The following is a 23,867-nucleotide window of genomic DNA, read 5'->3' on the forward strand; positions in this document are numbered from 1 at the left end:
ATTTTAATTCACTAATAATGACATGGAAGGATGCAGGGAGACACCATGGCAGATGGGAACAACATGTCCTTTTGATTTTCTGCAGAAATATTATATTTGCTCTCTTCTCACAAACCTACAGGTTGCCAGCAAATCCAGGTAGCGTTCCCCTGAGACCTGTCTCGGAGCCTGCCTGCTGCTGTCCTAGCCGCCTGGCATCCAGCTACTGCTGCCGCCCCCACCCGCCCTGTGCCGCGAGCGCCCCAACTGGAATCAAGTGGCCACTGGCTGCGCCAAGAGAGAGGAGTTTGAAACGTGAGATTAGAGCCGCTCCTGCCTCTGCAACGCTCCCTACAGATCAGCAAATGAGCTGGGAAGGATGCAAGATTCTCTGAACAACCAGCCTGAGGCAGCTCTGACCCTGGTGTCCAAAGTCCTTTGGGAAGGGGTCCCAATGTGGTCCAGGCCATCTCTCTGGACCAGCAACACATACCCAAAGACTTCCCCATTTACTGATCGATGATTCAATTCCTTTGTCTGATGGTTGGGCTCAGAGATTCAAGACAACATTAAGCCCTCCCTGCTTCCCCTATCCCCACCCCAAACACCACCATCACCACACCTAACAACTCCAACAAACGTTAATTATTCCATTATTCTATCACTCTCCGCACTTTTTAATTTTCTGTTCCAACATTTCTTACAGAGATAATTTTAACAATGCATGAAGAAGTCCCCATTGCGTCTCACTCCTCTCTAAACCTAGAGACCAAGAGGAAATTAGGTTAAGAACTCTCAGAAGCAGATGAAAACATACATTTTATAAAAGAATCTCCTGAAGAGCATTAAAATGCCTAATGGTAGCAGTTGTGGTAACTGCTTCACAGACTCTAAATAGAGTCAAATATAAGTTATAGTATGAAACCTCTAAACATGCCAGTCAAAAAGGAAGGTGACTGATGTTAATTATTTGAAATGCTACTGGGGGTGAAGAGAAAGACCAGAAGACTACATATGTTATGAGTAATACTGCTACCAAATTAATATTGATGTGCCTTGATTAGAAATCTTACTTAACCATTTTTTCTAAACTTTAAATGAAATGAATTATAGCTATACTGACCAATAGTTTCATAAGCATTATGGAAAAATCTAAGTATTGAATTAGTCCATCTTTTCCTATACTAAATGGAACAGTGACAGGCAGAAATATTACCTTCATTGACCTGCAATTCCCATTATCTTAACTCTTTAAATTGCATTTCAGACACCACCAGCTTTTAAGCATGAAGATGTGAAACATTTTTATAGATTCTTTTTGGTTTGGTAGCAATAAAAATAACAGGTAGCAATTTACTGTTAACATATTTAAATAGTAGGTCAGGGAATAGGTCAAACAAAAATGAATTAAACACATTGTTCCGGTTTGCACCTGCAGATATATGAAAATCTAGAAGGAAAAACATCTCTAATGCCTAGTACATATATCATGTGGATTCTCTGTGAACATAATTGAGGATGAAATTTAAAAAGCCTTCAAAAATTGTACTCCACAGACCGAATCTGATAGAAATATCCATGTTAAATTCTTTTTCCTATGCATCTAATCCTAAGTCTGTAGTTTCATAAAAGTTGATAATAATAGAACAGAAAGCCAATTTCCCAAGGCTTCTATGCACATCTTTCCTCTCTGTCAGTATAAAGAATGTGCAAAAACAAAAATCAAAAAATAAACAAAAAACAAAAAAGGGCTAAAAGTCACAAGCAAACGTTTTTAAAATTTGTTGTTAATTAGAATGATGCTGCTAATTCATCAAAGAAAATGATCGAGTTTCCAGGGTAATTAATACTTTGTGATACTTTACATATTTATTTGTTAGCAAATCTTTTGAAGGCTATAAATCAGCCTAGATCCTCAAGGTCTTCCCTCCCCCCCCCGAATTCATTCATACTCATTTTTATTGCTTTAATGAAGTGTAGCGCCACTGTCGATCAGGATGATTAGAGGAAAAGTAGAAAAGGAAGGGATAATCATGACCAGGGGAGATGAATCACTGACTTTGTGTAGATAAAATGAAAGCTTAAAATGCACCCACATAAGTATTATACCTGGGGCTATAAAATGGGTAGAATATGAAGACTACTATAAAGAAAAAGCAATAAACACAAAATACACAAAAAATGCTTTGTCCCGGAGCACATCAGATTCCCCTCTCTCCCCTTCTGTCTTTATCTTATACACAGAGTGGTTAGGAAACATGCACGTCCTTGTATGACATGGCTGAATTGTTAAGCTAGTTTGTATTGTTTTCTCTTGTGTACATTTCTTAAATAATAGAGCAATCCTGGAGTTCAAATCTGAAGTCCTGGCCATTTGAGATAATGGCAGAATATCTTTCCTCCGGTTCAGTGATTACATGGGTTAGTCTGTCCAATTTCTGACCATTTCTATGCCAAGGAAATACCAGCACTGCACTGATTTGGGCTTTTGTTTGGACAGTGCCTTTGGCGCTTTCATTTCCAGATTCCCTTTTTTCCTCTATTTTGGGTTGCTTCTGCTGGCCTCTGCTGAAAAATGGTTGATCCTACACCAGTGGTTAATTTTTAAGGCCAAATAGGTGCAATGTAAAATCTGATGCTTTATACTTAGATAACGTTTCTGATAATGTCAGCTTCAAAAGCATGAACAATAATGGTAAAGGGTGCGCTTGATGTTAATTATTCTAATCATGACTATTTTTTAAATGATGAAAATAACTTTGTAAATTTGAAATTACCACTAACTCCATAAAATAGAAAACATTTTTATAGTAAAAATAAAAACTGTAAAAGAAAAGGAGCTTTATTATGTCTGATTGGACAATACCTGTTTTGATTGCATATTTTAGAGTTGTTTGGCAATGCATCAAAATTTCCTCCAAATTTTGTGGCTGGTCTGCTAACTCCCAATTATATTCTTGAAGAAGCTCATTAGGGTAATGGAAATCAATCACTTTGGTTGATCTATCGAAACTTTTCACCACATACTGAAGCAAAATGTCCATAACATCTTGCAGAAATGCCAAAGTGGGCCTTTCTCCATCACACGCTGGTAGCAGGTCTAAAGAATGGAATCAAAATGCCACATTTTAATTTTACAATAAAAATTTCCAGTCAAGATCTTCATCTGAAAATTTCTCTTAGAATCGAGAGATTTTACATGTAAAAAAATCTTCTGGAAACAAAGCATTTTCTTTAAAGGGCAGACATTTTTCAAAGATGAAGGAATGAAAAAGACTATGATTTCTCTCCCTACTCCGAATTATTTCTTGCATTTCATTTCATGACTTGTTTGCTTTCTTTTTTCCTGACCGTTTGCCTCCATTCATCTGTGTCACCAGAGCTCCTCTTAAATGTTATTCTCCGTAAGTCATCTTTAATTATGCAAACACTTCAGTTCAGCAATGTTTAAGGAATGTCTTTGGGCAAATCGGTCAAAGTGGAACATGCAAAGTTAGGATCTCTGCCCTGTTATCAAGCCCTCTGTTTACAAAGTCGAGGTGTGTGTGTGTGTGCGTTTGCGTGTGTGTGTGTACACACACGCGCGAGCACTCCCGCGCCCATCTATTTGGGTAACCGGGAGTGTAAGCTCAAGGGAGTAAAACCTCGGGCAGGCAGGCCTTACATAAATCGTTCTCCAGTTAGATCACATCTATAAATTACTCTTTCGATCTAAAGACCTACAAAGTCTCAGCAATTTTGAACTGGAAACCTAGTGCCCCGGGCGCCTCCTTGGCCATCAGCAGACCTCAGGGTGAAGCTGGGTGTGCAGGCTGCGCCGGACCCCCAGCGCCCTCTCCGTACGCGGGCGTCCAGCGCCACACAGAAGTAGGGGTCTGGGTCGTGGTCGGACCGAGGGGGCAGCTGGAAATTCCCTAAAATATGCTTCTGCCCCCTACCTTGATGCCCAGGGTTAGGCTCTTGGCTCCCAGTGGAGCCGGCCGCGGTGGGCGGGGCGGGGCGAGGGGCAGAGGCTCCGGGGCCCCGCGAGGCACCTCTACCTGTTGCGTGTAGAAACGCATAGTTGACCTCCGCTTTGGGGCAGCTGCAGGGCTTCTGGTTGCAGGCGCAGGTAGCCTTGCGGGAGGTGGTCCGCGGGGGCTGGCTCCCGCCGCTCTCCGCCGGCTTCTCTGCGTCTCCGTAGAGCAGGGCTGGGCAAGGACACGGAGCACCGACCTCAGACAGCCGCCCGCCCGGCTCCCTCGCCCCCGCCCATCCCCAGCCAAGAGTCAAGAATCCCTGACCCTGCTGATGGGATGTGGAAGTGAGAAGGTGGCTTTCCCCACCGCGGGCCCCCGAAGCGCTTGGCCGCCTCCGCTTCCCGCCCCTCTGGTCTGGCACTCACCGCATAGCTTGTTTCCGATGCCGCCCGTGAACTTCTGGGCCACCTGACACCAAGCTCTCGCTGGAAGGAAAGACAGGCAGGAAGATAGCGAGGCAGAAAGAAAACAGCAGAAAGATGTGTGAAATTTCGTTCTTTGTGAACGTCGATACACCCAGGGTCCAGGAAGGGGCTGCCTGGTGCCTGGCACACTGGGCAGGTGCGGGAGGTGCGCGGGAGCCTGGAGGCCTGGTCTGTCCCGTGGTTCACTGATTTGTTTCCAAAGGAGCAGCCCACACTGCGGGCCTTCACTTGCCTTCCAGGTGTCCCTCGGTTAGAACAAAGTCCCCTTCCTCCTTCCATCGGGCAAGTTTTCCTAGACACCGAGGCTGCCCATTTCCTCGCAGGCTCTCCTTCTAGACTAAGGATTCTTCTCCCCTTCCAGTTTTTCTTTTTCCCACCGCCACTCAGTCCCTCTCCAGGGTCCAGACACCAAGATGGTGGCAGTGCCCCAGGCCCATGAATTCAGCGTCAAGGAGAAGCAGCCCGTGTTTGCGATGCTCACCCAGATTTCAGTGAAAAGGGGATAAGCGTCTGAAGGGTTTTTGGTCTCCTAGGTCACCAAGGACCTACCTACCCCCAGGTCAGGGCGAAGCGTCTGAAGTCTCCTGTTGCAGGTGTTAAAAATCTCCTTCATCTTCCCTGGCCCCGCAAACCTCCGTCCACCCGCAACCTCGCCTCCTGCAGGTCCCGGTTCTCCTACCTGTGCCAGAGTTCTCTGGATCCCCAGAGCCATCTTCAGATCCGAAGGACCAAAAGCCCGAGCCCGGAGATGCCATCAGCGCTGCGAGACCGAAGCAGGACGCCTCCAAGTGCGAACTGCCGGCGAGCTGTCCTCCGCTCGGCCCTGCGCGCGTGCGTGCGTGCGTGTGTGTGTGTGTGTGTGGCGGGAGGAGGACGCCGCGCGGGGACCGGGTGGGTGTCACATAGGGACAGGAAACGTGAGTGTCTGCATGTGTGTGAGAGTGCTGGGATTAGAGCTTAGAGACGTGGCAACACTCTGAAAGCTGAAGAGTTGAATAGGGAAAGGAACCAAAGGGTCCTCACAGCCAGGAAATGGGAAAGCACGGAGCGCCCGAGCGATTTTGAAGGAGAGGAAGTCCTACAGGGATAGATGAGTGGGCGGCGGAGGAGAAAAACATGTAAGGGGGTGGGGCTGAATCATGAGAGTGCGAGGCATAGAGTGAGTCCGAGCAGGAGTCAGCCTGAGTGCGTGGGAAATGTGCAGGCGAGCCCCTGGGGAAGCGCTAAGCAGCAGGGTGCCGGCGCCCCCGCCGGCAGGGGCGCGCTGTCCAGGGTGCTAACGCGGCTGACCGCGAGCCGGCCTCAGCCTTGGTAGACCAACCAGAGAGACCTTAGTGGGGCGAGAAGGGTGGCCCAAGACAGCCTGTTATTTGCACCGAGAGGCGTATTGTTTGAGGTCTGGTTCCAGCTGCAGGGAAGGAGGCGCAATTCTCGCGCCGCCTTTCCAAAAGGGTGCTGAGGTCACTGTGACCCTGGGAGCTCCGGAGACCGGGCTGGAATCAGGGGCGTTCGCGAGCCTGGGGAGGGGACGGTGGGGGAAGGGTATCTATGCATTGATGGGCTCACTTCAGCTCCTTAGTAGATCCTATGGTTGCCGCACAGTCCCGTGGGGAGCACCATTCCTGAGCTTCAGAGCGTGTGGTCGCCGAACCCACCGTCCAGGTTCTGACTGACGGCTGGGGAGAAAGACTGCTGATTGAGGCAATTAAAATCCAAATCCATGCTAATCACTGAGGACCTCAGGCAGGCTGAGCAGAGAAATAAAACGAATGGAAGGAAACTTCTTGGACCGGGGCTCGGAAAGGGCAGCTAGAGCCGGCAGGATTGACGACTCATGGGGGTGGGATTGGGTCATTTGGTGACCTTGGTCTGCGGAGGCGTGGAAAGGGCTGGTTGCTTACCTGTCACAAGGATCAGTGAGTGTGTGGGAAGCGTGCACCGATTTTTCAACTAAGCAATCTAAGCTTTCCAAAGGCAGAGAGAAGGCATCGCTGTTGGACCCTAGTTTTAGCGGGCCTCAAATCAATGACCACCTTTTCCCCCAAGAGAATCTTCACGATGGGGTTGGGTGGGGAGAGACAGGTGATGCGTTATTTCTGAGGTTTGGTAGGAAGAGGTTTTTCCTTTCCTGAGAAAGTTATAATCTCTCGTCTTTTCTCTGCAAGCTGTTAAACAAAGGGAAGGTGCCTTGAGAATCTGGGGCCCGTTGAGTTCTCGCTGCTTTCCCTTCGCAGTCCAGTACACCTTGCAGCTCCTGTGTGAGGGGAGAGAGGGCGAGGATGAGCCCGGTGGGAAAGGGCTGTGTCCAGCCTCCCTCGGAGCGCATTCCCCAGCATCCTGTCCCTTTTGGGCTGGCACTTTTCATTTCCACTGTGTTCACAGGCCGTTCTTTCTCTGTCTGATCTCTGAACCAAGTTACCAAAGCGGCTGCTAAAGCAGAGACCCACGGATCCTCAGCCTTGTCTATCCTCGACCTTTACTTAGGAAGGGTGTCATGGGGCCCAAAGCACCCTCATGCAAGCCCAACTCCTGTGCCCCCAGGCACGGGAAGGCCTGGTCAATTCTGTCCACAAAGCTCTGTCCTCTTCCCACATGCAGCAGCCTGGAGGAGCCCTAGAATCTGCATTGTGGCTGCCGGACCTGGCAGGGATTCGGGGTGGGAAAGGGTGCTGGTTCTGCCTTAGGCTTGTCGGAAGAACTTGCTGCTCCGAGAAGCCTGTGCACCAGGCGGCAGCCCCGCGATGGTCACCAATCTTGGCCTGAGTTCTATCGCTCTTTCCTGCGCTCCTGGCCCCAATGCTTCAGTAGTTCCAGGTAATAACTCCTGGGGTGTAAGGACTTCGTGGTTCGGCCATCCGTGCTGCTGGCAGGGCGGCTCTGCAGCTCCTTCCCCAGCAGTGCAGACAAGAGTCCAAGAGACCTGTTCTTTGTTTAAATCCACACTGAATGCTGCAAATGTTTCAATTCAAGTCAGCAAGCTGGAGTTGCAGAACTTCTCTACGATGGATGAGTGGTCGAAAACAAAAAGGTTCTTTAAAACGAGCGTTTAACACACACACAAAATTGTGAAGAAAGAAACATTAAAATACGAGAGAAAGGTAGAAATCACACCACCAGAATTTAATAGATTAAAAAAACCTCAATGACTTACACTGTTTAAACTGCATTAAATACCCTGGAGTATTTTGAATCTAATGGTAGTACTTACATTTTTTATTTAACACACCCTCTTCAGAGGCACGTGGTATCTGATTTGTCTTTCCTGAACAACAGCCCTCCCTAGACGGCAATTTGCTTTATAAAGACTTTCATTTTGCAGAAGAGCCCACTCCCCCCCTCACTCTGGCTTGGGGTTGGAGATAACAAAAGAGCTCTGGGAGGTAATAATTACAGTCATTAGTTCACAAAGGAGGCAGCCACTGAACGGGAAGGGGAGGAGGGCCAGCGCTAAGGAAAAGCTTTCGAAGGCCCTTCCTCAAATAAAAGGAGCAAGACCCACGCACAAGGGGCTGCCTGACGGGCTGTTTCCTTGGTTGACCTATTTCTTGTCTGTGGTTTACCCAGAAATCGCGTTGCAGGTCTGCTAAAGAACAGCGTCAGGTTCAAGTTTCCCTTGTGTTGTCTTTGTGCTTAAGTATCTCAAAGGACAAAGAAGAAAAGACGGAAGGAGGAAAAAGGAGAGAAAACAAAGAAATTCAAAAGAAAAAAGGAAAACGTAAACATTGCAACCTTTCACCATGCATTTGCTATTCTTTTCTAGTCCCATTTAAAAAGGGGGGGTTGTGGATTTTAGGGAGGGGCCCAACTGCCTCCCTATCCAGAAATCAGCAAGCTGCCAGGGCTGTAATCTGCAGAGGCCACTCAGGGAGCTAGGATTGGAGGGGCCTGACAATGAAACAGAGGCTTTTTCTCTTGCTCCTAAGGTATCTTGGTGATGGGTGGATGGATAGGTAGTGGCAGAGGGGGATGGGAACCTTGGGGTATAGGTACCCTTCCCCCTTCTACTCCCATCCTCCTGCAGTGCTGGTTTCACGGATGCCTGGGCCAGGTCCAGCCTGCAGCCTGTCCCATCTGTGCCATGGGTCTGCACCACTGAGGTGGCTCCTCTCTCCAGGTTCCAACCCTGGGTGGAGGCCTTGGTGTGAACCCAGGTTTAGGAGCAGAGCCTGAGTCCGCTTGGCCTCAGAGCTCAGCCCTACCACAGTGAGAGGTTTCCCCTCATGTGAATCCCCTTAGCAAAAAAAAAAAAAAAAGAGGTTGTAATAGTCACCACTGGGGACCTTTCAGTGCTCTCTGGATTGGAGAAAACCTTACCACCCACCAGGCAAGTGGTGTAACAAAGGCCAGCCGACTGCAAGTGCCCTCCTTCTCTTCTCAAATATTCCCTCCAAGTCTCTTGGCTCAGGACTGTGGGTACAGGAGTCAGTGACACTGGCAGAAGGGGCAAGACTTGTCCCAGCCAGAACCCATCTCCCAACTCAATCTTCCAGGAAACCACCTCACCACCTTGTAGCACTCTCTCCAGGCTGCACAGATGCAGAAGTCACTTGCATAGAAGAGCTTAACCTGGGTTTTAAAATAAAATGCAGTCAACTGAGGAAGGCAAATGGCTACCCCCCACCACACTCCCCTCCATCTCAAATATGACAAAATTCAGAGCAGCAGAGACGGCCTCAAATCTGCAGACTAGGAGAACCTCAGAAGTCTGACAGTTCAACTCAGTGACAGGACCAGAATTTTTACAGGCAGGGCCAAAGGAAGTCACATTGGTAGGAAGGTGTGTGCGTGTGTGTACACGGGTGTATCAGTTCTGTTGGATTTGGAGATTAGTCTAGAGGCACATTTGTGTCTCAAGTATGGGGTTTTAAGTTAGATGGTATGTTTGTTTGGGATGGCTTGTGGTGGTGGTGAGGGGTTGTTTGCTGATGAGACAGAAGGCACTTCCTCCTCCCTGGGGCTGCCACTTGCCACCTGTACAACCAGACAGTAGGAGCCTGGGCCCAAATCTAGTAGACCAGTCCCTAAAGCCACCGACGTTCCAAGGCACTTCCTTTATTTAATAACCTTAATGATCAAGGGACGGGAAATCGCGAGTTTGGGATGAAGTCCGTCTTCAAAGCTCCCCACCCCGCCACGGGCTTTGTTCTGTTCTCACAGACTAAACTCATTGGAGAGGGTCCGGAAGGCCTGGCAGAGCAATTTACAAGAAAGAGGATATCCCTGAAGTCACCCAAAATGAGAAATGAGGGATCGTCAGGCAACAGCTTAGGCGCAGCTGGGTCCACAGAAAGAATCGCAAACAAGTGAACAAAGAGACACACTGGAGGCCAGAGCCAGGGATGCCCAAACTGGCTGACTGGTGGGAGTGGAGGATGCTGTGGAATGGAGGATGCGGCAGAGCACAGAGATGCGGCGTCGGAAGGGCTCTGTTTTCCGCCTTCCGAGCACCAGAGGCTGGCCGGGCCGCTCAAAGAGCAAGCAACAGCTGGTGGCACAGCGCCTGAGGGTCCCCCGCTTTGGCCCTGGTTAGCCCCGCAGTCTCGGACACATGCCGACAGCGCTGGCTGCGGAGCAGCGGGGCTACACCTGCTGCACGAGGCGCCGGCGCTGGGAGGTTTTGCGCAGGAGCCTCCTGTAGTCGTAGGGGTTGGCGGCGGGCCCGTTCTCCTCCTCCTTCTCCTCGAGGTCCTCCACCGCCCAGCACCTGCGAGTGAGACCCGGGCTGAGTGTCCGCGGCGCCGCAGTGCTGCGCACCCCCGCCTACCTGAGTCAGGCGGGTCCTCCTGCCACACCTCCCACAAACTGCGGGCATTTAAAAACCGCCCGTTCAAAATAGCTGAGAAGAGCGATGTTCCCTCAGCAGGTTTTCAACATTCTGAGCGAATAGTAGAAGGGCTGGTGGAACCTGATGAAACGCAGCCGAGTTAGGATGACAGCTAAGTAGAGCGTCAGACGGTGTAGTTCAGAAAGGTGAGCTTCCTTTGGCTTGAAATAATTCACAACCAATGAACAATAAATACTTATTTTAGTACCTTAATTTTTAACACATCTGGTCGAATGGGAAACTCAAGGTGCCCATATAGACAACCATGGTTTTGCAATTGCTCAGTTCTTTCTTTAGTATGCTTTCCCTGAATCTAACCAACCATTCTGCTTGCGGAAAGGAGTGGGCTCCTGACAGCTTTTTCAATGTTTTAATGTTTCAGTGACGCCGCTGGGCTGCCTTTCTGAACCCATTGCTGGAAAACTCTGCTGATGTTTACCTTTAGGTCCTGCAGCGTGCCTGGGGGAAGCACGGTGCTCCTAAAATGCAGCTACACTGATTCATTCATTTATTCACGGAGCATCTGCTAAGTATCAGCCACCAGTGTTGGTGATGGGTGAACACCAGTTCCTGCTTTCACAACATTTATAGTCCAGTGGGGGAGAGGACCACAGATAGACAGCTTCAGCACCTGAGGTGGTTGGAGGTGCTCTACTGAGAGGTAAAGCAGGTTCATGGGGGAAAGGCTGGTGAGAGAGAGAGAGAGAGAGAGAGAGAGAGAGAGAGTGTGTGTGTGTGTACAAGCAACTTCATAGAGGGTAATCAGGAAAGGCCTCTCTGATAAGGTATCTTGACAAGAGACCTGAAAGAAGGGGAGGAGTGAACCAGGCAGATCTCTTAGGGAAGGGCAGTCATTCCATGATGATGGGGAAACAGTGTAAAGGTCCCAAGATGACACTATGTAAACTGTGTTCATGGAACAGCAGGGAGATCGCTGTGGCTTGAACAGAGTAAACAAGGGGGAGAATAACAAAGAACTGAGAGCAGGACAGATGAGGGGACAGCAAGACAGACAATGCAGAGCTTTGAGACCATGGCAAGGGCTTGAATTTTACTTGGAGCGAGAGGTGGAAGGATTCAGTGGAAGTAAGGAGGTCTGTGAAGAGATACTGCAGTAGTCTAAGCAAGGCTTAGAATGGCTTGGACTAGGCTTGCAAAGGAGGTTAGAATTGGCCAGATTTTGGTCATACTTGGGAGGCATATCTGAAAGAGTTCACTGATGGAATGGATGCGGGGTGTAAAAGAAAGGAATCAAGAACGTCTCCAAGGTTTTTACCTTAAACAACTGGAAAAATGAAGTTGTCATTTTATGAGTAAGGTACAGGAGTATATTTTAGGGGAGTTGGAGGGGTTTTAGTTGTGTTAAGCTTGAGATACTAGGCATTCAAGAGAAGATACTGAATAGGTAGTTGGACATATAAGCCCTGATCGAGGCTAAGGATTTCACTTTGGGAATTTGAGGCAAATAGATGATATTTAAGGTTATGAGAGTATATGCTGATGATGCAAAGGACAGGGATCCTCCAGTGTTGACAGGTCAGTGAAATGAGGAATCAGCAAAGGAGAATGAGAAGGAGCAGCTAATGAGGTAAGAGGTAAACCAAGAAGAGTAGTTACTGTCCTGGAGGCCAGTGAAGAAAATGTTTAAAGAAACAATGTGAAATGCTGCTGATGGGATGAGATAAAGGTGGAGAACAGGTCACAGGAAATGGTGATCTTGGCAGGGACAGTTTCAGTGGAGTGGTAAGAATGGAAACTGAGTGTGGTGGCTCAAGGATGGGAAGAGAAGGCCTGGGAGAGGTAGGATCACACTCATATTATTCTTCTGCCATAATGAAGTGCAGAAACACGGGTGGTCTACTGACTTCTAGATTGAGTCAAGAGTGCTTTCTATGATGGGTCCAATTGCATTATGTTGACAGTCAGAAATGATTCAGTCAAGAGAACAAACATTCAAGATGCAGAAGAGGGAAGGGACAGTTGCAGGACAATACTCTCGGGGAGATGGAAGGAAGAGGATTTGGGGCAGAAAGGGGAGGTCTGGCCTTGGCTAGAAGGACAGACAGTCATCTATCTAATCACTGACTACCTGCTACCTGCTTCCATTTATTCAAATTCACAACACTCAATGTGTCATTGCTGCTGTCCCTGTTTCCCAGACCTGCTCATACTTTCCTGGTGTACTGATGTCAGTATTTGGGATGTGTGTGTGTGTTAAAAATAAAAAAATATATATACACACACACATAATTTTATATACTAGATAATATATGTTATATATATATATATACACATATATATATATGTTTGGACTTTTTGCATTTTCTAGGGCTGCTCCCACGGCATATGGAGGTTCCCAGGCTAGGGGTCTAATCGGAGCTATAGCCACTGGCCTAAGCCACAGCCACAGCAATGCCAGATCCTTAATCCACTGAGCAAGGCCAGGGATTGAACCTGCAACCTCATGGTTCCTAGTCGAATTCGTTAACCACTGACCCATGACGGGAACGCCAATATATGTAATATATTATCAGAATAATATATTAATATACATATGATATATTCAGAATAATATATTAATATATGTATGATGTAATATACAAATATGTGATCTATTTTAAATTAAATAATAACATATATAGTAAGATCTATAAAAATAGTCTTTTTGCAATAACATCATCCAATATATGGTTTGGCCTCAAGTTTCTCTAATTGTTCCAAAATGTTCTTTAGGGATGTTTTTCTGTTTTGTTTTGGTATTTTATTTTATTTTATTTCGTCTTTTAAGGGCGACACCCATGGCATATGGAGGTTCCCAGGCTAGGGGTCAAATCAGAGCTGTAGCCACTGGCCTACGCCACAGCCACAGCAATGCCACATCTGAGCATCTGTGACCTATAGCACAGCTCCCGGCAATGCTGGATCCTTAACCCACTGAGCGAGGCCAGGGATCGAACCTGCATCCTCATGGATACCAGTCAGATTCCTTTCTGCTGAGCCACAATGGGAACTCCTGGCTTTCTCTTTTAAAGTCAAGATCCTATCAAAGTAGACCTCCTGCACTTGGTTGTTTTGTCGCTTTGATCGTCCTTAGTTTAGAAAAATCCTGTCTTGGAGTTACCTTGTGAGCATTGTTAGATTGGTTTAATTTCTCTCTAGAGAAAGCTCCTCGGATGTGGATACAGGGTCACATCTTACACACCACTGCATCACCCCTTCCCTAGGCACCCCGTGAGGGGCTTTGTGTAAGGAGGCAAGAGAGAGTAATGGTTAAGGTCATCAGTTCTCAACTCAAAAAGGCCTGTGTTCAGACTTGCGGATGCCAAGGCGGAGGGGAGAGGGGAGGAAAGGATTGAGTTTGGGGTTAGCAGATGCAAACTAGCATATACAGGATGGATAAACAACAAGGTGCTCTGGGTAACACAGAGGACTATATTCAATATCCTGTGATAAACCATAATGGAATAGAATACGAAAGAGAATGTATATAGATGTATAACTGAGTCACTCTGCTGTAGAGCAGATAGTAACACAACATGGTAAATCAACTATACTTCAATAAAAGTTAAAAAAATTAAAAAACATTTTTAGGCCTGTGTTCAAATTCTAGCTCCATCACTTATTATTTAGGTGAATGTTTGTAGAATAGACCTTTGCAGATTTAACCTCCTCGTCTATAAAAATAGGGCAATAGCCACTGCACCAGTTCCTGTGAGAGGTGAATGAGATAACAGCAAAGATAGAAGGATAACAGCACAGCCTAGCACCCCCAAGCACCCCCACCAATGCTAGCTTCCCATTTCTAACACTAACTCCACATCCACAGATACCACCAGGACACCAGAACAAGGAGACAGAACACCTTCTCTGCGGATGTGTGTCTGCCAGTGGGAGAGGGGAGCACACACTGGAGAGGAGGCAGATTGGGTTGTTAAATGGGCAGCAGGTAAGTCAGTGAGAAGCAGTTTTGAGCAGGGAGTGAAAACCCTGGGCTTTTAGCTTGCTAATGACTCTGGGCAAGTTCCTTCATCTCTCTGGCCCTTGGTATTTTCCCATATAAAACTCTGTGGTTAGACCAGGACATCTCTAAGCTTCAACCTGTTACAGTTCTCAGCCCTGAGACAGAAGAATACATCTTCTTTCAAAGGTAAGGGGCAGAAATCAAAGTTCAGGTAGATTCTGGACAGGCAAATAAAGACAATAACAGCCACCATCCCTGCTGGTAAGTGCCCCACATTTATCATTTCATTTAATCTCTCTGACAACAAAGTCAGGCAATTAGCAAATCCTCTTGCAGATGTGGAAACGGAAGCTTCGAGAGGCTTAGTAACATGAGCAAGGTCACTCAGCTACTAGGTGGCAGAATCAGGATCCAAATCTAAGACAGTCCAACTCCGAGGCCTCTTCTCTTAACTACATGTCAAACCATAAGAGCTGAGTGAGGGGGTCTGAGTGCCTGGGCTGACATGTAGGATTTTGGACAAACAGCCTTTCATGGCCTGGCGTTGCTCCTGTTTGCTGTATATCACATTTCCACCTTATTATGTGCCCTCGAATTCAAAACTTTACAAAAATTTTGGGAGGGAAAAAAAAAAAAGATTCCCGAAGTAGTAGGTAAGCTGCAAATAGTTTTAGTTACACGTCAAAGTTGGTGGCAAAGTGAGAATCAAATCCAAAATACATATTTATGTTTGAGTCTTTCTCCCAAACATTTTTTTGGTCTGTTACCACTGAGTCTGAGAAATTACACAGCATAATTGAGAAACCAGTAAGGAAATAAAATTACATTGTTAGAGCTTAAACACAGGTTTTAAATAATATTAAAGACAGATACTGATAATAATAGTATGACCATATAATTTAGCATCCAAACTCAGGTACTTTTAAAAGGGGATGCTATTAGTGATTTCACCAAGAAAACAAATAAAAACTGGGACTGTGCTAGAAAGACAAGGATGTCTGATTACTGTACCATAATCCTTATGACTTTACTTTTAAACAACATATCAAGCATATGATGCAATATTCAGTAAGAAAGCTTTGTCACTAGTCCATACATAAAATGAAGGTGTATGGAATGGTGAGTATAAAATAGAGACGGAATGGTGAGTATAAAATTGAAAATGCTATATTTATTACCTTTCATCAGCCTTAAAACATTGATTCTGAAGTTCTCGTTGCTCTCTTTGTTCTTTTAAACTAGGATTGTGTTCCTTTGGTCCAGGATGGCTGAGCAAAAGTTCCTTATAATAGAAATCTTCCAAATCTAATAATTTTCCCTGACTGCAAATGAACACATAAGCAAACCACAGTATCAAGCTAACTTTCTACTCAAACTTACGATACATGTTTTCTTCATGTAAAATATTTATGATAACTGAGTGACATACACATGTTCATAGAAATGAGAGAAGTCTTGGAAGGTGCAAATCAGTATGCACCTATATTTTAAAGAAAAACAAACCCCTCCCCTCTTACCTTTAAGAGCGCATTAGCTGCTGGAACAGCTTTGCCCAGTTCTACCGCACTCAACTTGGCACGAAACTAAGTTACCAGATAGCTGGTAATTATGATGCTCATTTGGCCAGTCTATGTCACGGCTCATGAATGACCTTTAGGTCACAGTGAGGAAAGCTGACCTTTATGTACTGACACAATTACTTCCCAGTTTTATCAGTCATAAGTCCACTAATGCACACACTGTCATGATCTTATGTCACTTCCTTCACAGGTCACCTTCTGTCCTTCTTGAACCACTGCACTGTATTTTGCACTAGATTTTTTTTTTTTTTTTTTTGCTTTTTAGAGCCACACTTGAGGCATATGGACGTTCCCAGGCTAGGGGTCAAATCAGAGCCACAGCTGCTGACCTACACCACAGCCATAGCAACGCCAGCAAGTGAGGCCAGGGATCGAAAATGCATCCTTAGGGATCATAGTCAGGTTTATTAACGCTGAGCCATGATGGGAACTTCCTGCACTAGATTTTAATCCCTGCACACAAACACACAAACACAAGGGTGCGTCTTCCACCATTTTCATTCTTGGATCTACTCAGACTATGCTTCTGGTTCTGGTGTTCAGTATTTGTAGTCTGATGGGATTCATCTGAGGTCCATAGGTATAGGCCTGGAAAACTACTGGGTGTTACAGTGCTCCTGGGGAACAGTGTTTTTCAAGATAACATGCAAGTTGTAAATGAACTTTTAGAATACCACCGATTCATAAACAAGGAACTCTGTGTCCATTCATGATTAATAGAAGAACCCTCAATTGTTCTGAGCAAGGTCTGGAAATGAGTTGACTGACACAGTGTTATAACACTGAAAGAGTAAAGCACTGATGGGCTGAAATGTTCTAGGGAAAGGGGAACAGGGTGAACTCAAGTGGACCACACCTGCAAGTGACATAAACCTTCCTCACAATCCATAAACAGTATAAAAAGTGAGATTTAGCTTGTGCTGAAAAACACAAAAAGACAAAAGAGCTTGAGGAAAGAAAGGTCATGCACATGGGCATGTTCAAACTGCTCAATCAAAACCATATTAATGGGACGAGAAAAGCAAATTCTGTATTGGATGGTACAATTCATTCTCAGTATACACCTTGCACTGTGTATATATCTAAATATGTCATTATATTTCCAATAGGCAAAATCTTATAAATTACACATAAAACACATATTTATAATCCAAATGTACTGAGAACACACTACTTTCCAAATATACCTGCATAAAATAGGTGATTTTTAATCATAACTTGAACATATGGATTTATGTTTTGGTTGGACAAGATGACTTTAAAATTTAGAAATAATAGTTACCTATCTTTCCTTGGTCTTCGTTTTTCTTCTTGGATTGACTTCTAAAGGGAACAGAATAATTAAAAAGAATCTATATAATACTATGATCTTAATATAATTGATATATTACTATAGTATTAATATATGAATTTATTCCTACATAGATAATTTAGAAATAAGCAAGTGAATACCATCTAAAGAATGTTACTCAATTAAAAATTTTAGTTTACTCAAATTTTACTAATTATGAATTTGTGGGTTTTTTTTAACCATAAATATTAATTGTTTGCATTCCATATGAAAAAAGAGTGCACCACACAGTGGTGTCCAGTCTACACAAGAATATATCAGGTCTATCTACCTACAAATGGGGACACAATGTCAGGTTTTCCGGAAACTCCATCTCTCTATCACAAACCTAGTAGTATTTAGGCAGGTTAATGAGGTGGCTTTGATGTCATCCTTGTCTGTAGGCAGGGGAGATGGGTGGATAGTTAGGGCAGGTGCAACAATGCACAGAAGAATGGAAATCTGACTTTATTAACCTATAGAAGCTCATTTATGGCATAAAAAAGCAGCACGGATGGCACGTATGTTCATTTGCAAAGTGTTTTCATAGTTGACAACTTTATGTATCAAGGCACAAATTCGGATGTCTAAGTATAGAAACAATTAGATATACTTTAATCAATACTTTAATTTGAACACTAACGAAATGGTATTTCGTTTTATCTTACATACACAGCAGTATTATCTTTTGTACTGTAACATTAGTGATGTGTTTCAACTGTGTGCTATCTCATTATATTTGAGCTCCTATATTTACATGTTGAAAAGAGCATATATGTCATCTAGGCTGAGAAAACAAATGCCACTCACCTTGAACAGGCTGAAGGTATTATAACTGTGGAAACCCTAATGCAACTATCAAGTTAGCTGGCACCATAAAAGTACAAGATAATAAAGTGACAATTAATAATAGTTTGTAACTATGGAGGGTTTCCCCAAGTTATCTGTAGATATATGGAATCGTTTTTTATCATAATTTATCATCTGTAATACCTTAAAATGTTAGATGAGCCAAGGAGTTCATAGTTTCTTTTATTCTCATTGGTTGGTAGTTTAGTGGGTGGATGAGATAGAAGTAACTGCTTAAATGCTTGGAGTCTGGGAGTGGATCCTTCAGAAGTAACAATGTAAGGGGCAGGATACCAATTACATTCCTGTCCTCCTTCCCATCTGCTGTTTCTTCACCTTCTTGATCCAGTGTCCTAGGCTAGGAGGTGCTTACAAATAATGATATGACCAGCAGCGGTACCATGGCCGCTAGCAGTACAGTTAATGATCCCTGGGACCTGTTTGCTGTGCTTGTTCTTGTTTTAATATGAGAGGTCCTGCCTCCTTGATCCATTATCTGAAAAAAAAATGTCCTTCTCATTCTTGATAACAATTTACTACAATCCAAAGTTATGCTGAATGATGTTGAGTGACAGAGGTCCCCTTTGTGCCACCAAGAATCAAATTATGTTCAGCTCTTGAATACTCAAGTTGGCAAGGACCCCTTTTAACTCAGGATCAGCATTTCCCTCTGGGAGGTGGCGTGTATAAGTTGGTTCTCAGTTACAGGAATTCTTAGAAGAGGAAATACTGCCCGGGCTTATTTCACTCTTGCTTGTGCTAGAATATTCTAATGAGATGCAATTTGATGATATATTTTCCCAAAATTGTTTAAGATGGTTTATAATAGAGGCAAATTATGTAATCAAGGTAATAAAACAGGAGTTGTCAATAAGGAACAAAGAAGGAAAAAGAAATGAGCGTTAAGATGAAGCCTTACATTTAGTTGTCTCTAGGGCTAAAAGGGATGCAGGAAGGTGCATTCTTTCTCATGAAGAAGGATACTGTACTTCCTGGAAGAGGATTTAATATGAATTTTATCACATGGGGCTTTACATCAGGGGCGTTTATAGGCACACCTCAGAGATATTGCAGGTTTGGTTCCAGGCCACTGCAATAAAGCGAGTCACACAATTTGTTTCCCAGTGCACATAAAACTTATGTTTACACTATACTGTAGTCTATTAAGTGTTCAATAGCATTGCGTCTTAAAAATGCATACCTTAATTTAAAAATACTTTATTGCTGGAGTTCCCGTTGTGGCTCTGCAGTAACTAACCTGACTAGTACCCATGAGGATGCAGGTTGGATTCCTGGCCTCGCTCAGTGGGTTAGGTATCCAGCGTTGCCATGAGCTGTGGGTGTAGGTTGCAGATTTGACTTGGATCCTGTGTCGCTGTAGTTGTGGCTGGCACCTGCAGCTCCAATTCGACCCCTAGCCTGGGAACTTCCAAATGCAGTACCTGCAGCTCTAAAATGCAAAAAACCCCACAAAATTTTATTGCTAAAAATGCTGGTAGAGGGGTTCAAACATTGCAAGAATTACCAAAATATTAACACATAGACAGGAAGCAAGCAAATGGTGACGGTGCCAATAGGCTTGCCTTATGCAAGGTTGCAAAAAAACTTTAATTCAACAACAACAACAACAACAACAACAACAACAGTATCTGTGTGTACAACAAAACAAGATATGCCTGAACTGCTAAGGCCAACCATATTTTCATTTATATGAGACATTACAAACCTGAACTCTGAAATGCAAATAAAGAAGCAAATATCCTATGGCGGCTTCTTGTAGAACCAGAGTAAAGGAAGAGAAAGACAAGGAAACAGAGATGACTTAAGGAGGAGATTTTCCAGTAAGGCTGTTTCTTTTCTTTCTTTCTTTCTTTCTTTCTTTCTTCCTTTCTTTCTTTCTTTCTTTCTTTCTTTCTTTCTTTCTTTCTTTCTTTCTTTCTTTCTTTCTTTCTTTCTTTCTTTCTTTCTTTCTTTCTTTCTCTCTCTCTCTCTCTCTCTCTCTCTCTTTCTCTCTCTCTCTCTCTTTCTTTCCTTCTTTCTTTCTTTTTCTTTCTTAGGGTCACACCTTGCAGCACATGGAAGCTCCCACGCTAGGGGTCAAATTGGAGCTGAAACTGCCAACCTACACCACAGCCACAGCAATGCCAGATCCGAGTCGCATCTGTGACCTTCACCACAGCTCGTGGCAACCCCAGATCCTTAACCCACTGAGTGAGGTCAGGGACTGGACATACACTGTGTTGGGTTCTTAACCTGATAAGTCACAATGGGAACTCCCTTGTGAGGGTGCTTTTTGAGGAGGCCTTTGAAAGAACAGAGCCCTCTCCCTCCCATCTGACATAAGTAAATACATCTTATGGTAAAACTTGATTTTATTTTATATTTTTTTAAGGCTACAGGTGCAGCATATGGACGTTTCCAGGCTAGGGGTTAAATCAGAGCTGCAGATGCCAGCCTACATCACGACCACAGCAATGCTGGATTTGAGCCTCGTCTGCGACCTACATCACAGCTTGTGGCAACACCGGATCCTTAACCTACTGAGCGAGGCCAGGGATCAAACCAGAGTCCTCGGGTTCGTTTCCACTGAGCCACAATAGGAACTCCATATTTATGGTGAAACTTTAAAATATATCTGCATTACATCTTGGTGGCTACAATCTTACTTTCCTTTTGGAAGTACATGCATACATTATGGATTCAGAGGTCTGCACAAGAATAAAGAAGGTGGCCAAAACATACCTATAAACCAAGGGACCTTGGAGTGGCCAAACCACCTACTGCTGTAGCTGAAAGAAGGCACCAGAAAAATAATAGGATGGTGGGGGGATGGTGGGGAGGGGGGACTTGAGATGTGGTACTGTCCATTGCTCACTTTTTGAGGAAGCTGTTGGCCTTGAGTCATTTTTGCCGATGGCTGCACAGCTCCTGGGCGTTAACGCAGACACTGCAGGTCGGGACAACGGGAGTGGCTGCTCAGCTGGCATCCTCTCCTCCACAGGCAACCTTCTCGGCCTCAGCCTACACTTACTTTGGACATGAAAACAGCCACATTTCCCAGATGTAGGAGATTAAGAGCATCAAATCACAGAAGAGAGCTGGTGTGAAGGCAGTTGGGAGGGCCATAGTATGTGGTGATATCCAAGGAGAAACAAAAGCTATATAAATAGCTGAGACGTCTGTGAGCATAGCTGCTTGTGTTGGGCAAGGGTGAGGGGCGTCGGGTCCACAGCTCAGCAGCCCCCAAGAGCCTCGTCTCAAGTGTGTTATTTAGCAAACATTCATGGGGAGCAACGATGGGGCTGTAAGAGTGAGCAGAGCCCTTGCCTTCCTAGAGCTCCTAGTCCACAGGGGAGAGTCAGACAGGAGACAAGAAGACACATATTTATATCTGCTATGAGGAAACATGAGGTGGGGCAGATACTGAGAGACAGGTGCTGCTTTAGATATGGCTATCACCGAGGCTCTCTGATAAGCACAGACCTGAATAAAGCACATTTTTTTTTTTCCTCACTGCAGTGACCTTGGGTCATGAAGAAAAGGTTTATGTACAGTATATTTTAAAAAGCTTTTCAGGAAAACAATTTAAAATTACAGACAGTGTTTTGATGTGTAAAGGGTGTGGGCTCCATCATGGCTATAAATTTCACTTATGTGCAACACCCCAAATCTGAGTAAGGGCTGGATAAATATGAACCCATGGTGTGTTTTCACTTCAAATTACATACTAGCATTTTATGTTTCATTGAAGCCACAGATTTCAAGACTCAGGGCTATAAAAGGGATCCCAGTCACTGATAATTTAAGATATATGAAAACACTTTACATTCATTAAAAAATAATAGTGCGATGACAAGGTAAACTTCTTGGAAGCAGGGACTCACTTGTGAGTCCCAGAAACCACTCCATAATTCTCACTGACGAGGTGGCTATTAGTACTCTACATTTCATCTTCTGTTCCTGTAAGAGACTATTTCAAAGTCTCTTTTAAGTACTCATACCAAGAATGGTTTTGGGGAGTTCTCGTCATGGCTCAGAGGAAATGAATCTGATGAGTATCCGTGAGGACACAGGTGTGATACCCAGCCTCGCTCAGTGGGTTAAGAATCCAGCGTTGCTGTGAGCTGTGGTGTAGGTTGCAGACGCAGCTGGGATCTGGCATTGCTGTGGCTGTGGTGTAGGCTAGTGGCTATAGCTCTGATTCAACCCCTAGCCTGGGACCTCCATATGTCTTGGTGTGGCCCTAAAAAAGACAAAAAGAAAAAAAAGAATGGTATCTGCAGTTGCAGTTAAAAAAGGTCACTGAGCACCATTTACTCCCTAAGTTCAGGGCTAATAGGAAATGCTTGGTAATTTCCAATCTTGCTCTCTGCTGTTCCTTCTATTTTTTTTTTTTATTTATTTTTTTTATTTATTTTTTTTCCGCTGTACAGCATGGGGACCAAGTTACACTTACATGTATACATTTTTTTCCTCCCTTTGTTCTGTTGCGATATAATTTTTTTATTATTTTATTTTTTCTGCTGTTGTTCCTTCTATTTAACTACATAAACAAATATCAGGCTATCTGCTCCACCCCCACCTCCTTTTTGAACAGTATAGAAAGACAAAGTCAAAGACAGTTGTCTGCAATCTTCTACCTCCTTGATTTACTAACTGTACTTCACTCTTATTTTCCTGCCCTCATCTGTATGATACACGTTCATCACATGCCTGCTGTGTATCAGGCTAAATGCAAAGGCAGACTCTGTGGCCTCACAGAAACCACATCAATCACTCCTTAGGGAGGTAAAGTGTCACGATGGGGAAGTATGGGACACTCAGGAAGAATAAAGGAAGAGCTCCTTTGAGATCTGGGAGTGTCAGGAAGGCTTCCTGAAGGAAAAAAAGACATCTAGGCTGGGGATGTTTTAACTACACAAGGTGAGAGAAAATGCGTTCTTGGCTGAGGAAAGAGCATGTGCAAGGGCAAATGCTTGTGGACAATCTGAGGAACAGAAATAGGTTAATGAGACAGAATGGCTGGAGTGGAGAATTTGAAGGGGTCAATGAATGAATGAGCTGAGGCTGGAAAGGTAAGCAAGGCCCAGGCCTTTGTATCACAGGAGAGCAGGAAGTTATTACAGATTTTCTATCAGAGGAGTAGCATGATCAGACTTTTATTTATCTTTTTATGGCCACACGTGCGGCACATGGAAGTTCTCAGGCTAAGAGCCCAGCTGGAGCTGTAGCTGCTGGTCTACACCACAGCCACGGCAACACCAGATTGGAGTTGCATCTGTGACCTATGCTGCATCTTGTGGCAACACTGGATCCTTAACCCACTGAGTGATGCCAGGGATTGAACCCATGTCCTCACAGAGACTATGTCAGGATGAGTCCCAGGTTCCTAAATGCCACTAGGTGGATGAGGGCAGCATTCACAGAGAACAGGAACCTGAGAAGAGGGGCAGGCTGGCAGGGGTGATGCTCAGAGCTCCTATGTTGCTCACCATGAGTGAGCAGGAGCTGGGGAACGTGAAGACCCCAGTGCAGTGTATGGCCCCGACACCGAGGGCGTGCCTTATCTGTGCCTTAGAATCCTGAGCTGTGAGATAGGGATGCCACCCTCAGGGATGTTTCTAGGATTTGACAGCACAGTGGGTGTGAACACAGCTCACGCTAAGCCTGGAATTTAAAAGATGCTCAAGAAATGTCTCCTTCTTCCCCGGTCCTCTCCTTTCCCTACAACTCGCCCACGTACAGCAAGGTCCCTCTCTGGAGAGCTCCTGCATCATGCACTGCTCTGTCAGGGCAAATAATGCATCGTATCAGCTCAGATTAAAGGACCCGCAGGGAAAACTGCTGGGAGGAGTAGGGGTTCCAGGACTGTGGGAGAGGCGAGGACCTGGAGGAAGAGG

At 44.9% G+C, this 23,867-nt stretch overlaps 2 protein-coding genes across 3 annotated transcripts in view; both read right to left on the reverse strand.

The window, feature by feature from the left end:
- Nucleotides 1-7,531, reverse strand: part of GAD2 (glutamate decarboxylase 2) — a 77,203-nt gene extending 69,672 nt beyond the window's left edge. Inside the window, exons 1-4 of the mRNA XM_047755032.1 lie at nt 5,103-7,531; nt 4,364-4,423; nt 4,020-4,169; nt 2,846-3,079 (exon numbers count right to left, since the gene is read on the reverse strand). Of these exons, the coding sequence (XP_047610988.1) occupies nt 2,846-3,079; nt 4,020-4,169; nt 4,364-4,423; nt 5,103-5,178 (520 nt within the window). The 5' untranslated portion in view covers nt 5,179-7,531. The remainder of the gene's footprint in view (nt 1-2,845; nt 3,080-4,019; nt 4,170-4,363; nt 4,424-5,102) is intronic.
- Nucleotides 7,532-9,455: 1,924 nt separating this feature from the next.
- MYO3A (myosin IIIA) overlaps nt 9,456-23,867 on the reverse strand; it is a 224,632-nt gene continuing 210,220 nt past the window's right edge. For both annotated transcript variants that reach the window (XM_047755030.1, XM_047755031.1), the window contains exons 33-35: nt 17,071-17,111; nt 15,387-15,530; nt 9,456-10,127 (exon numbers count right to left, since the gene is read on the reverse strand). In XM_047755030.1, coding sequence (XP_047610986.1) covers nt 10,004-10,127; nt 15,387-15,530; nt 17,071-17,111 — 309 coding nt within the window. In that variant the 3' untranslated portion in view covers nt 9,456-10,003. The remainder of the gene's footprint in view (nt 10,128-15,386; nt 15,531-17,070; nt 17,112-23,867) is intronic.

This window comes from Phacochoerus africanus, chromosome 12 (assembly GCF_016906955.1).
Source record: "Phacochoerus africanus isolate WHEZ1 chromosome 12, ROS_Pafr_v1, whole genome shotgun sequence".
Taxonomy (NCBI): Eukaryota; Metazoa; Chordata; class Mammalia; order Artiodactyla; family Suidae; genus Phacochoerus; species Phacochoerus africanus.